General features: G+C 45.6%; 1 protein-coding gene across 1 annotated transcript in view; it reads right to left on the reverse strand.

Moving 5' to 3' along the window:
- LOC121583555 (inactive tyrosine-protein kinase PRAG1-like) overlaps positions 1–7,381 on the reverse strand; it is a 30,769-nt gene extending 23,388 nt beyond the window's left edge. The window contains exons 1-3 of the mRNA XM_045225213.1: positions 7,168–7,381; positions 2,212–2,594; positions 171–2,011 (exon numbers count right to left, since the gene is read on the reverse strand). Of these exons, the coding sequence (XP_045081148.1) occupies positions 171–2,011; positions 2,212–2,478 (2,108 nt within the window). The 5' untranslated portion in view covers positions 2,479–2,594; positions 7,168–7,381. The remainder of the gene's footprint in view (positions 1–170; positions 2,012–2,211; positions 2,595–7,167) is intronic.
- Positions 7,382–15,523: the final 8,142 nt, after the last annotated feature.

The raw sequence follows: 15,523 nt of genomic DNA on the forward strand, positions 1-15,523 counted from the left end.
ACAGGTACCGTACATTACAAAATAGTGATTCAACGACAAAGATGAGTTAAGCTACTTCTACAGTACAATGACTGCTCTTCATTCTACCCTCTCAGGAATGCCATCCATAGCCCATATGCCATAGCTCAATAGAGTGTGTAAAAACAAAAGTCCCAGGCCTATTTTCTTACCTGTGGTGTTTCTTAGGCGGAGGGGGTGGAGGAATGGGGCCCTGGCTTGAACTCTTCCCCTCTGCTGAGAGCTGCACCGTGCTGGAGAGAGACGATGGAGTCAACGGCGGCGTTTTAGCCAACATGCTCCTGCTATGTTTGCCCTCCTCCACGCTGCCGCCGCTGCAGCCTGCCTGATTCAGTTTCTGACTGGCACCATTGTTGGCCACGGTGCCTGGCAGGGTCTGGGTGCTGCCCTGCTGGCCGTCACTGCCCTGCGTCCCCCCAGCGGGTCTCCAATCCCTGGCCTCTCTCCAGACAGCCGCCCCATTGATGAGCCCCATCACCCTGCTCCGAGAGGCACTCTCCTGGGCATGGCCCTCCTCCGTCTCCCCCTCCTCCTCCTCCTCGATCCGGCCCTCCCAGTTCCAGGCGGTGGTGTGGAGCTTGTGCCTCCGGGCCTCCGATGAGACTGAGTTGTGGGGCTCCATATGGGGCTTCACCTGCACCTGGACGTCCCTCTCCCTGGGGGATAGAGACAGAGCCTGGATTCCCTGGATGCTGAGCTCAGGGAGAGGGACTGGGGAGAGACTAGAGGTCCCGAGGAGTGGTTTGGGGGAACGGTTGTTCCTCTTGGGAGGGATTGGGGGGCTGTTCTGGGGTTTGGGCTGGAGGGAGGCAGGGGAGGCTGGGGATGATGTGGAGGATGTCTCCGTGACAGAGGAGCTAGAGGGCCACTTGAAGGCTGGACTCCCAGGGTTGCTGAGGGCCGTGGGGCTGAAATGAGGCCACTGGGTGCTGACGGCTGAGTCCGGACTGCTCAGGTAGAACGTCCGATTGTTCTCCTCAGTATGGGCGGCCATGACGGTTATCTTTGCCCTCTGGTTCTGACCCTCTCCTGTGAGCTCCAGCTCTGAGCATTGCTTTTGGGCCTGGGGCTGGGGGGGTTGAGGCTTCCCATTCCCCCCAGCGCTCTGAGGCCTCCTCTTCCTCTTGGTGCTCTCAGCATAGATGGGCTCTGACGATGTCGTCTGTCCATCTGAGGGAGGGCTGGCTGAGGAGGCTGAGTGGCTCTGAGGAGTGGGATTATCTGGCCCCAGCAGTCCTGTGAGGGAGTCTGTGCTGCTGCGGTAGGAGCAGGAGTCTGACAGAGACAGGCTGGAGACAGGCTCAGAGAGGAAGGAGTTGGTTCTGCCACCTCCACAGGGTTGGATGTTGGGCCCTAGTGGGCCCGGAGAGGCCCCTGAGCCCAGGGTGGTTAAGGCTGGGACGAGAGAAGTGCTGGACGGGTCTGTGGTATCAGACGTGAGGCCGTTACTTGGGGTGGCTGTGGTGGTGCTCAGACCGTTACCGATGCCGTTACCGGCTGTTGTGGTTGCCGTGGCAATGACGTTGATAGCAATACCCAGAGGTGCTTGTACTTCCTGGATGGCATGGACTTTGGAAGACCCTCTAGTGGTGGTCACCATGCCGATGCCATTCCCATTGTAAGTGCTCTTGGTGGTTTTGGTATTCTTGGTGATTTGTTGCCTGTAGGAGAATTCACCGTTGCTATTCCCATTTTCCTTCAGACTGTAGGCAGTATGAGGCCCCCGGCCGTGGCCATCCTCCTGGGTCACAAAGATACTGCTGATGATCATACTAGAGTCCTTCTGCAGGGCAGACGGGGACAGAGGGGAATGGGGGCTTAGAGGTCCAGGGGAGAAGCGGTTGCACGGGTAGTCCATCTTCCCAGGGGCTGCAGTACTGTGTAGTACTGCCTCTCTCAGGGCCTTGTTACAGCCATTACTGTCTATGTAGATAGGGGACAGGTCCAACATCTTCTTAAGGCCCAGTCTGTCCCCTGGACTCTTCTGATTGTCCTGGTGACACATGGAGGGGAAACACAATTCATGGTTATAGAAAACATACAGTCATTATTGAATCACTTGAATTAAGTCACTCTAAAACCTATGGGTTTCTATTGGGTATTTATTCTATATTGACATGGTTATTACATAGGCAGGTAAAATGCAAAGGCATACATTGTCACAAATCTGTATTTGAGTTAGTGAGTTCTCACCTGCTCTATGTTCATGTTGACGTCTGCCAGCATGTCGCTGGTGTCAGGGTGCATCATGGTAGGGCGGACAGCGATGGTGGGTTTGGAATAGAGTGAGTGCACGGTTACCCCCTGGCCATCCTCCTCCTCTCCATCCAGACTGGCCCTCAGGGCACCACAGGAAACTATGCTGCCCCCGCTGGCACGGTGGGCGCTACGCGGGTGGAAGCAGTTCTTACACGATCCGGGTTTCCACACGTGTTCTGCAAACTCGCCGCAGGCTGACATGTTTGTCCGAAACAAACGTTTAGTGGTTGTCACTGATGGGTTGTGGAGGCAATGGAAAGATCCAACATGGTTGGTTGGTACACAGAAGCCTGGTGTCACAAGATTGCACGGAAGATCTGCAGAGAGGAAAGCAGAAATCAGAACTTGATAGTGAACAGATTTGTATTTACTGTGGCGATTCTCAGTACTGTTTCTTGTCTGAACTTCTTAAGTTAGTCAATAACCATTGTAACCCAAAGGAATGCTATTGAGAGCATAAATACAGTGCTTGAGCTGAGGTTCAGGGAGCTGAACGTAACAGTGGAGGTTATGAAGATAAGGCATTATTTAATGTGTTTCCTACAGTATACTTATTTTAACACCAACAGGTTTCTCAACCTGGGTTCACAGATTCACTACAAATACACACTGAGACACAGAAGTCCGACAGACAGATTTTCTTTCTAGACTTTCCAGGCTTTAAACCCTCAACATTACACCATTCAGTCTTCTCTGTTGAATTAAGAAATACAACTTTATTCATATCAATGCAATGAATTAAACTTTTTAGGAACAGGTATTTGATAGTGGATTGTGGTGTTGCTCAATGATCATGAGTCAGGATGAAAATACTTCACACCCACCGGTGAAAACCAAAAGGTGCAATCCTCTCCTCTCCTCCACTTCTCAACCCTTTCCTCTTCTCTCCTCTCCTTTCCTCTCCTCTAACTAACAGAGCTGGCATTATGTCTGATTCAGGAATCACCAAACTGTCTGTCTGCAGGATAAACTAGAATAGAAAGTCTACAGTAAACACCTCATGTCATGTTGTTTAGGAGTTAATAGGATATATTCCATCACGTCTATAACACGTCTATGACACCGTGGGAAGCTACAAGTGTTCCCATCGATTCTAATCCATTTTCTTGGCTAAAGTCTCTGACTGTATGTGTGGTACCAGAGCCGGATTGGCAAAATGTGTAGAATAGCAGGAAAATTGCTTTAAAACTGCCAAATGTTTTCTCAGCCTCATGGCAAAATATGAACAATAGCATGAGATGAGCTATAAAACAGCATAATTTTCTCTCTGACCCGTGGCAAAAAGTGTGTGGTACCAGAAAAAGTTTAAGCAATGACAGTAATCAACCTATGTCCCATTGGTTCCACACTAATGCTCCATTGGTTCCAATCGATTCTAACCCATTACTTTAGGTTAAATCCATCAAGTGTTTTACTGTGTGAGGTGCCAGTAAAAGTTTAAACAATGCCAGGCTTTAAGCTCTTAGTGGTAAACTCAACAAGCCCCACCACTATCACTAAGCTCCACCACTATCACTCCACTCCAGTATTGTTTGTAACTTAAGACGCTCTGAGCTTTGTCCTCGTTCCCAGGACTCCTAAATTAGAGGGTCCTACTTTCTGTTCAGCCCACATGACCCCCAGGAACATAAAGGCATTTAGAATGCAGTCTCACATTCTAGAACGTCTTAAACATCACAGAGGTCAGAATGCCTGGAATGTGGAGAGGCGCAAGTCGCACCAGGGTGAATCTCACACCACCACCCCAGCATCTCTAACACCTCTCCCTGTGTAAGTCCTGTTAAAGACTGGATGACGATGAGAAAATCAACATGACTAGGAGGTTCATTTGTCTTGTTCCTCCTGGGTGTCCTACTGTCTCTTCACACAGAGCTAAATATCTAGAGACAAACCTTGGAAATGGTTCACAGTAGTACACACACATATCCCCACCCCCTAAATTCATTAGGAAAGCAATACATAGAATGTAGCCTAATATAAGATTTGACTCATCCAATATCAAACAACACTAGAAACTGGAGGATTTATGGTATTGATTTTATAGCTTGTGTTTCCCAAATAAATAATATCTAGGAACCAACTAATAGGCTAGACACAGGCTGTGTGTGGGGGTGTTTGTTGAGATGCATGTTTACATATACAGTACAAACTGAATTCCTTTGCTGTTGTTTTTCTGACACAAGAGCTGTCTGGAAAGCACCGGAAAGAGCACTGACTGTTGTTCCAACTCTTGTTCCAATAGCATGAGTTACAAATGTAGCCTATATTCACATGTATGACCAATAGAGCGAATTGGCGATACAGACAAACAGACAGACAGACAGACAGTGTGGCACATGGTCTACTTCTGAATTTTTCTCAGTCTCATGTCAGAATTAGACATTCATTCCGGTTTCTCAAACGTAAAATGTTGAAGTTGTTGCAAATGTCACATTTCGAAGTGTTTAAGGTTAAGTTTAGGCATTAACGCCGAAATCTTAAGGTTAGGTATTAACTCTGAATGGTTAAGGTTTGAGATAGGCTTAAAACAAAAATCTCAAAAACTACTTTCTATCGCTGGATTCGAACTTGCAGCCTTTGGAATCAGAGGAAGATGCTTACGCCCATCCACCATCCCCATCGCCCTAGCAAAACCGAAACCTACTTGAAGGTAACAGCGCTCACTGTTGCCCATAGTGGTCGGTTTTCACATCATCTCCCGACGTCCTCAGACATGGATGGACGTCCAATACTGACTTGTATTACGGGTGACCTGGCTGGAATCATACAGTCATAGCTGCTGTTCCATGTTCTCAACAGGGTATCTACCTATCACCCAAAACAAAAACAAGAATGAACGCAACCAAATACTCAGACAGATTCGGAGTGTAGCCCTATCTCTTTCTTCCTAGAAATTACACTATTCTACGGTATGTACTGTAGGCGAACATCTATCAATGAGTATAGCTGGACGGTTAAGACACTAATTCAAGTCTGGGCTTTTTTTTTTTCATTTTTTGGGGTACTTTTACCCCTTTTTCTCCCCCCAATTGGTAGTTACAGTCTTGTCCCATCGCTGCAACTCTCCTATGGACTCGGGAGAGGCGAAGGTCGAGAGCAATGCGTCCTCCGAAACACGACCCTGCCAAGCCGCACTGCTTCTCGACACACTGCCCGCTTAACCCAGAAGCAAGCCGCACAAATGTGTCGGAGGAATCACTGTCCAGCTGACGACCGAAGTCAGCTTGCAGGCGCCCGGCCCACCATAAGGAGTCGCTAGAGCGCAATGGGACAAGGAAATCCCGGCTGGCCAAATCCTCCCCTAACCCAGACGACGCTGGGCCAATTGTGCGCTGCCTCATGGGTCTCCCAGTCACGGCCGGCTGTGACACAGCCTGGGATTGAACCCGGGTCTGTAGTGACGCCTCAAGCACTGTGATGCAGTGCCTTAGACCATGGCGCCACTCGGGAGGCAAGTCTGAGCTTTCTTAAATAAACACTTACCTGAAAGGGAAAATTCTCATTTGCCTGTTAAGAATTTCAGAAGTCAAAAGGGAAAAAATGTAAAAGCAATTGGCAGGTCTGGGTCAACTTTGCCCTTTCAGACTCAAAATAAAAGCCATCTTTGTCCCTCTGTCTCTCTCTCTCTCGTTTTTTTGTGTGGTGGTGTGGCAGTAGTGTTGTGTTGTTGGGGCGGCAGGAGTCAGGACAGTTTGGCTTCTGGCAATGTTCTGTTATTGCATGCTAGGCAGAGACAGCAGGGGGTAGGCTACAGCAGAGAGGCAACAGTAGTTTATCACACACCCACACACACATTATTTGATCAGGGCTAGTGTGGTGCAGTGGGGAATGCAGTCTGTGACAATGTTAGACTAGGTGGCAACAGTTTTCACAGTCATAGTCAGATAAAGACAGAGGGGCAGAGCAGGGCTTTGTCAAGGAAAGAACAGCTGAAAAAACTCTGAATTGGTTTACTTTTATACTTAGTCCACATCAAAAAAGCGTATTTAATGTACTACTAGTGTCCAATACAGTTTACCTGCATTTGGTAATCACACTAGTGCCTTCACTTTCAAGCTGAAAGCAGCCATGAGACAATTATTAAGACAAGTTTGATACTACAGTATGTAAACCAGCAATTACATTCTGAAAATGCACTCACATGCATGCGCGCACAGATCTAAGGGAAGAAGTTTTCCCACGCAGTGATCGATACTCTGAACATCCCACGACTTTTGTAATAAACGTAACAAAAACGTTTTATTAACGAAATAGGGCCATACATTTCAACTCGATCACAGACGATATATCGAGTTATTGTAAGGATCTACAGAACATTACGCGGTTTTACGAAGGCAAATAATAATGTGTTTGAAGGCAAATAATGAGACTACCGCGCCTGTTTGAACATCGAGCCAGAATTTCCCATTTACTTGATTGAGCATTCGAACACTTCACTCTCATTCTATCTTTGGAATTTCTTATTCGAACAGCGACTTTAAGATTCGTGAAGGTATCACTCATTCAATTTTCTGAAACAAGTAGGATGCCTATAGCCTCCTAGAGCACATGCCTAGTTCCTGAATATCTATAGATGTTTACATGTTCCTTGTCCTTGCTCAGCCATGGTCACAAATAACATTTCACTTTTTGTATCAGAATGCGCTCTGGACTATGAATGGTTTTATGTAGGATCACCTGTGACATATTCCTATTGAGGTTTCTTAGCCTGATTATAAGCATGGAGAAAATAGCCTAGTAAGCAGAGGGACAGCTTTATGTTCAACAACCTAGAGAAATTAAACAAACACTGGTTTGAATAAACATAGCTGTGTAATCTATTGGTCAGAGGGGTGCTATTCAGCTATCTGGCAAGAAAAACGCATGGCAGAGTCAAATGTTTTTGCTTACCTGCGGACTTGACTTGCTTGGCAACAGCAATTCGCGCCCTCCCAAAAAATATATAATAACTGGGTCCCCAAAACAAGGTGCTTAATTTTTTATGTTATTTATCCCACGTCCGACAAACCGACAGGTTCCTTGGGAAGCCTCGGGAAATGAAGGTTGGTGCGGAGTCCCAGCAGCCAGCTTTGATCCGTGGCTCTGGACTCGCAGCGAGGCTAACTGGTGGAGGAACGGGCGAATAGTGAGCTTGAAGCTCCGGCAGCAAGGGGCGGAACTCTCTAAACTATAGGCCTAATAACCTACACGCAGAGTCGCAGACTATAGTCTGGTCACATTCAAGTGGCTGCAAAGTGGTTTTCGGCTACTAGGCTCACCTTATTTGCTCGCAACCTATCGAGCCGAGCATCAGCGGCTTTCCCAGAGGCAAGGACATTTGGCTAGAATAGGCTATAGGCTAATTGTTCATTTTACTTGTCAGCTGTCAGCTGTTTTGCCCTATTTGTGAAGGGCGGGAGAAATACGCTGAAATAAGGTATTTTCGTGGTCACCATATCTATAGGCCTAGCCGCCGGGTGATGATTTTTATCACATGCGTATAGCCTATGATAAACTGCATAATTGTTATTCTAAAAGGGTATGTAGGAGATAATCCAAAAGTAATTAAACACGCACGTTGGGCAGCTCCGGGGCTGGTTTTGAGTCCCCTCCGGGCCGGCTCTGACAGGCAGTGCCTTGCTTGGATGAGTGCCCCTGGAGCCCCCTGGAGCTCCTGCTTCTGTATGGAGAGAGAAAGAGAGGAGCCGTGTCGTGCCCCCCGCTGAGCCTCATTATGACCCGGGCCAAAGGAGGCCCAGCTCCGCATTGTCAGTACCATTCAGTACCATCCCATTCCACAACTGAAAGGTGAAACATCACTGTCAGCGAAAAGCTTTGTCAAAACAACAGCCTGGCACTCGAAAACGCACACTAGTCTCCAAACTCACACATACTCACGCTCACACAAACACATACACACACAGTTGAGTTGACATGCCTCCCCTCAGGGCAGACATGCATGCCCCAAAAGGGACCTGTCTGTGAATTGTCTTTCGCCTGAGCAACCCATGATTAGCCTAATGTGCTGATAGGCGATGAGTCATTTAATTATTAACTTTCAATGGAAATTCAAAACACTTGTCATCTCCCTAGGAGCATCAGCTGTAGATGGGCCTAATTATATTGTATGCACAGCAGTGGAGGCTGCTGAGGGGAGGACGGCTCATAATAATGGCTGGAAAGGAGCAAATGGAATGGCATCCAACACATGGAAACCATGTATTTGATACCATTCAGCTCCAGCCATTACCACGAGCCTGTCCTCCCCAATTAAGGTGCCACCAACCTCCTGTGATGCACAGGTAGCATCATCTACTATCAACCTCCTATGTATGAACTGTAGAGAAGAAGGGGTAAAAAGGAGAGGACATGTACTGGCATGTTCAACAACAGATACCAATATACTACTGCTAGGTTTATCTACATAGTCAGGTTAAAGTTTGGGTAAATCAAATCCCATGTTATTTTCTTCAATTTTTGGGACACAACCTGAGAACCTGATTTACTGACTTTGTAAACTAAAAACCCTAACATCCCGAGCTGTCTCGCTCTCCCTCTGTCCCAAGTCCCTGGCCATTTCACTTCTAGGCCTATAACTCAGGTGATCCTGCGTCACCTATAATCCTCCCGTCCTATTTGTATAGCTTGTCTAGCTCACTTCCTCTCCCCGGCGAAGGAGACTGTGAGTTGGGGACTGTATCAATCGATTTGACCAAGACCTATGCTTTCCTCCTTCCTGGATCCTGAACTTCATGCAGCCGTTAGTATTGGAGCCAGCCAAGGTATTTAATATAAGTGCCACAGCAGCCACACCAAGGATGAGGGCTGAATAGTGGATACAAGAAGAAGTGTGATATCCTGTTTAGATTTGAATGATTAGATTACATTTTTGTTAGCCTGTGTGCCAGTCTGTGGCATGACAATTCCATAATGAGTTGGCAAGAGAGCAGATACAGACTGGCACCCAGACTACCTACCCACTGGGCACTGGTTGACTCAACGTTGTTTCAACATAATTTGTCAACGTATTGTGACGTGGAATCTATGTGGAAAATACATTGGATTTGCAAAAAGTCATTAATGTAAACTGTTATTTTGAGGGTGAAATTTCAACCACAGGATTATGTCATCATGTTAACCAAATTTCAACATAGACAAACCTTGTATAAAATATGTTGAATTTCTACCTTTAAAACAACGTCAGATCTTCAACGTTATATCCACTATCAGAAAAGAAAGCAATAGGCTGGGCAGCACCTCCCCCTGGAGAGTTGATCTGTACATCTCCTTCAAATGTTGATATTTGAGTTGACAACCAAACACCATTCAATATCATATTTGTTTTTTTCCTCCCCAATTGGTAGTTACAGTCTTGTCCCGTCGCTGCAACTCCCCTACGGACTCGGGAGAGGTGAAGGTCGAGAGCCATGCGTCCTCCGAAACACGACCCTGCCAAGCCACACTGCTTCTTGACACGCTGCTCGCTTAACCCAGAAGCCAGCCGCACCAATGTGTCGGAGGAAACACCATCCAGCTGGCGACCGAAGTCAGCTTGCAGCCGCCCGGCCCGCCACAAGGAGTTGCTAGAGCGCGATGGGACAAGGAAATCCCGGGCCGGCCAAACCCTCCCTTAACCCAGATGACGCTGGGCCAATTGTGCACCACCTCATGTCTCCCGGTCACGGCTGGCTGTGACACAGCCTGGGATCGAACCCGGGTCTGTAGTGACGCCTCAAGCACTGCGATGCGGTGCCTTAGACTGCTGCGCCAATATAACTTGTCGACAAGTTAATAAATTATATGTTGGATCCTCGTCTCCAACTAAACCTAAAATAAAAGTGAAGGAATAGGATTAAGCCAGTGGCTCAGACGAAACTATCCAAGCATTAGATACATCTCCTTTAAATGTTGATATTTGGTTGCATTGTCAACCTAACACAATTCTATATGATTTTTGTAATACGGTAAATAGCCTAAAGTTAAGGCTACTGTATCTTACAAACTAATGTAACAGTTTGTATTCAACCATAAAATGAGTAACTCACCATGGCCACATTTTGAGGTTACTGTAATTATATAAGTATTTTTATGTAATCATAGAAAGCATGCATGTTCAACATAGCATGCAAAGGTCGCAGGTCTGTGGAGATCTTCACAATATAAATATCTGTGCAGAATCTCGAACAGCAATGATCACTTGCACTACGTACTTTTAATGTAATCTCAACTACAATCCAGGTAATTTGGTTGTGCTATTAGATGAAGCACAGTGATAACATATTAAGTTGTTGTATAAATACAAAATATTTGACATTGTATTCCCATTTGAACTTGTGCTTTTGTTGTGCTTTTAAATGGTTGAAAGTGCAGTGATAACACATTTAGATAACAACTAAACAAAAAATAGTTTTCCCATTGGAATTTGGTTGTGCTTTTAGATGGTTGAAAGCATAGTAGTAACACATTGGGAAATCAACAAACTTCGGTCTGTCTTTTTGAGTGGGTGAATAAAGGTTGAAATCTCATTGATCAACACACATTTCCATATTGAAATGATTTGTGCCCAGTGGGTAGGGTTTGAGATTTTCAGGTGGTTGCCTTTTTTTAAAGACATTTTGTTTGCATTCATTATCAGGATTTAGGCCACAGTGTGGAAATATTGGATGAATGTGAATCCCTTTTTGTGAACACAGGCCGCAAGTTCAAAAACCCATGTTCTTTGTTCTGTCATTGTTGTGAAATGTCCTGTTCCAAGGTAAAGGTGGATCTATGGGAATGCTCTCTAACTTCAAAAAGAGCTGAGGTGTCACTCTATATAGTGGCGGGGACATCATAAACTGCAAGGTGAGCTGTCCGTCTGGGCAACACAGAAACAGAAGAGAAGCCCATTCATTATGACTTCTGTACTATAGCCTTACTGCAACAGCATACACCGTGGTCATCATAGGCTACACAGTACGGGCCTCACTGCAAGGTAAGCCGCTGTATAGGCGAACTGCAAAAGCATGAGCATACAGGTATGCAAACAGAATACATGTCATGTATGGGCCTCACTTTCAACTAAAAAGGATTATACAAGGGAGAAAATATCATTTCAGCAAAAAGAGAATCATGTCCACGAGTCCCAGGGTGGTCAAAAGTAGTGCACTAAATAGGAAATAGGGTGCCATTTGGGACGCAGACTTCGAATATCCCTTCCTGCCACTGGCATGTCATTACTATTGGTGATGAATTAGCAGTTTGTTGACAGAAGGCTGCCTGCTCTGCCTGGCCTGCCTGCTGCAGTATTTGCGATGTGAGAAGTGAGCTGTGAGTGGACATTGGGGAGATTGCCAATCAGTCCCTCGATTACAAACCATCCCCACGATGAGAGAGATACTATGTCAGGATGCTGCTGGAAGCTGGACAGGGGTTGCCAAAGGCATACATGGGCTGTGTAATGGTCAAAAGTAGTGCACTACATAGAGAATAAGGTGCCATTTTTGACGCAGTCCATGCTGCTCCTTTTCCAACACGCTGTGTAATCTCATGAAGAAGTCCATGCCTGCCAAGCATCCCTCCTGTAGCTAGCTGAATTAATTATTAAAGACAACATCATCTTGAATTAATGTCTGCCAAGGGAAAAGTGGTTTTAATGCATGGGAAGAAAAAAGTGCAGGGTTCACACTTGACTGGAGGAGTTAGATAGGTCAGTTTGGGCCAATAGGAGTCATGGTGTAGCCATACCCCAGAGTCATTGTTGGGGTTTGTGTGTGTGTGTGTGTGTGTGTGCGTGTGTGAGGGGTGGTACCTCACCACAAAGTCGTTGCTGTTTGGGTGAAGAATGGGGATTGGGTAGAGACTACTGAGCAGGGAGATATATAATGATTATTCTGTCAAAATGCTAACTAAACTGCTGACTAAACTGTAATTCCTCTTACTGTATAAAGTTGCCCTTTATTCGTTTTCTAATGTTTCGCTGACTGTGGGTGATGCTGCACTTTGTACTCCTAGGACTGCTTACTGCTTAGTGTATTACTGTGTAGTGTCGAGCGTACCAGAAGGAATGTTATGTCACGCAGGAAATCGGCTTGGTGCCGCTTCCCCTCATCCCCGACTTCCCCAACTATTATTAGTTCTATCCCATGTGTTTCTCATATCTCCTGCACACATTTTCTTTTTTTCCACTGTCACCATGTTACTTTGTTCACCCCCCTTCCCAGCTATTAGTCGCAGGTTGACATTTATTGTCATGAGTCATGTCCTGGAGGCAGAACTGAGCGATTTCCCCTTAGATAGGCCAGCTGCAATGTCAAAATTGGCTATATTTTTTGTGTGCTTTTTGGTCTTAGTTTAAGGTTAGGGTTAGGCATTAGGGTTAGGCATGTAGTTAAGGTTAGGTTTAAAAATCAGATTGTATGACTTTGTGGCTCTGCCAGCTAGTGACCACAATGCAGAGTTGCCTCCAGAACAAGATTAATGATGAAAAATGCTAACCTGCTAACGCTAACCTACTAGCCACCTCCACCTCACCTCTGGCCTCACCCCTGACCCCTGGCCTGTCCCAAAAGAAGTTCAAAGTTCAACACACTTCCACTGTTTGTTTGGGCTGATTGACAAAACAGGTTGCCTGGTTGGCTGGTCCCAGTATGACACATACCATATAACTCTTGTAAAACCCTCATTTACCACACCAAAAAGCTACCCCTGCTGCTGTGAAAGAACTTTAACCTACAGTGCCTTCAGAAAGTATTTTCATATTTGATATTTTATGAGGATCCCCATTAGCGAAAGCAGCTACTCTTCCTGGGGTCCACACAAAACATGAACACAAGTAGCCTACATATCAATACAGTGCCTTGCAAAGTATTCATCCCCCTTGGCGTTTTTCCTATTTTGTTGCATTACAACCTGTAATTTAAATGAATTTTTATTTGGATTTCATGTAATGGACATACACAAAATAGTCAAAATTGTTGCAGTGAAGTGAAATGTAAAAAATAAATTGTTTCAAAAAATTATACTAAATCAATAACGGAAAAGTAGTGCGTGTATATTTATTCACCCCCTTTTCTATGAAGCCCCTAAATGAGATCTGGTGCAACCAATTACCTTCAGAAGTCACGTAAATAGTTAAATAAATCATGTCACATGATCTCAGTGTATACAGTGGGGAGAACAAGTATTTGATACACTGCCGATTTTGCAAGTTTTCCTACTTACAAAGCATGTAGAGGTCTGTACTTTTTATCATAGGTACACTTCAACTGTGAGAGACGGAATCTAAAACAAAAATCCAGAAAATCACATTGTATGATTTTTAAGTAATTAATTTGCATTTTATTGCATGACATAAGTATTTGATCACCTACCAACCAGTAAGAATTCCGGCTATCACAGACCTGTTAATTTTTCTTTAAGAAGCCCTCCTGTTCTCCACTCATTACCTGTATTAACTGCACCTGTTTGAACTCGTTACCTGTATAAAAGACACTTGTCCACACACTCAATCAAACAGACTCCAACCTCTCCACAATGGCCAAGATCAGAGAGCTGTGTAAGGACATCAGGGATAAAATTGTAGACCTGCACAAGGCTGGGATGGGCTACAGGACAATAGGCAAGCAGCTTGGTGAGAAGGCAACAACTGTTGACGCAATTATTAGATCAAGTTCAAGATGACGGTCAATCACCCTCTGTCTGGGGCTCCATGCAAGATCTCACCTCGTGGGGCATCAATGATCATGAGGAAGGTGAGAGATCAGCCCAGAACTACACGGCAGGACCTGGTCAATGACCTGAAGAGAGCTGGGACTACAGTCTCAAAGAAAACCATTAGTAACACACTACGCCGTCATGGATTAAAATCCTGCAGCGCAAGCAAGGTCCCCCTGCTCAAGCCAGCGCATGTCCAGGCCCGTCTGAAGTTTGCCAATGACCATCTGGATGATCCAGAGGAGGAATGGGAGAAGGTCATGTGGTCTGATGAGACAAAAATAGAGCTTTTTGGTCTAAACTCCACTCGCCGTGTTTGGAGGAAGAAGAAGGATGAGTACAACCCCAAGAACACCATCCCAACCGTGAAGCATGGAGGTGGAAACATCATTCTTTGGGGATGCTTTTCTGAAAAGGGGACAGGACGACTGCACCGTATTGAGGGGAGGATGGATGGGGCCATGTATCGTGAGATCTTGGCCAACAACCTCCTTCCCTCAGTAAGAGCATTGAAGATGGGTCGTGGCTGGATCTTCCAGCATGACAATGCCCCGAAACACACAGCCATGGTAACTAAGGAGTGGCTCCGTAAGAAGCATCTCAAGGTCCTGGAGTGGCCTAGCCAGTCTCCAGACCTGAACCCAATAGAAAATCTTTGGAGGGAGCTGAAAGTCCGTATTGCCCAGCGACAGCCCCAAAACCTGAAGGATCTGGAGAAGGTCTGTATGGAGGAGTGGGCCAAAATCCCTGCTGCAGTGTGCGCAAACCTGGTCAAGACCTACAGGAAACGTATGATCTCTGTAATTGCAATCAAAGGTTTCTGTACCAAATATTAAGTTCTGCTTTTCTGATGTATCAAATACTTATGTCATGCAATAAAATGCAAATTAATTACTTAAAAATCATACAATGTGATTTTCTGGATTTTTGTTTTGGATTCCGTCTCTCACAGTGTACCTATGATAAAAATTACAGACCTCTACATGCTTTGTAAGTAGGAAAACCTGCAAAATCGGCAGTGTATCAAATACTTGTTCTCTCCACTGAATATACACCTGTTCTGAAAGGCCTGCAACAGTCTAAGCAAGGGGCACCACCAAGCAAGCGGGACCATGAAGACCAAGGAGCTCTCCAAACAGGTCAGGGACAAAGTTGTGGAGAAGTACAGCTCAGGATTGGGTTATAAAAAAAGATCTGAAACTTTTAACATCCCACGGAGCACCATTATTAAAAAATTGAAATAATATGGCACCACAACAAACCTGCCAAGAGAGGGCCGCCCACCAAAACTCACGGACCAGGCAAGGAGGGCATTAATCAGAGAGGCAGCAAAGAGACCAAAGATAACCCTGAAGGAGCTGCAAAGCTCCACAGCGGAGATTGGAGTATCTGTCCATAGGACCACTTTAAGCCGTACACTCCACAGAGCTGGGCTTTATGGAAGAGTGGCCATTAAAAAGCCATTGCTTAAAGACAAAAATAAGCAAACACGTTTGGTGTTCGCCAAAAGGCATGTGGGAGACTCCCCAAACATATGGAAGAAGGTACTCTGGTCAGATGAGACTAAAATTGA

The sequence above is a fragment of the Coregonus clupeaformis genome, chromosome 15 (assembly GCF_020615455.1).
Source record: "Coregonus clupeaformis isolate EN_2021a chromosome 15, ASM2061545v1, whole genome shotgun sequence".
In the NCBI taxonomy this organism is placed as follows: domain Eukaryota; kingdom Metazoa; phylum Chordata; class Actinopteri; order Salmoniformes; family Salmonidae; genus Coregonus; species Coregonus clupeaformis.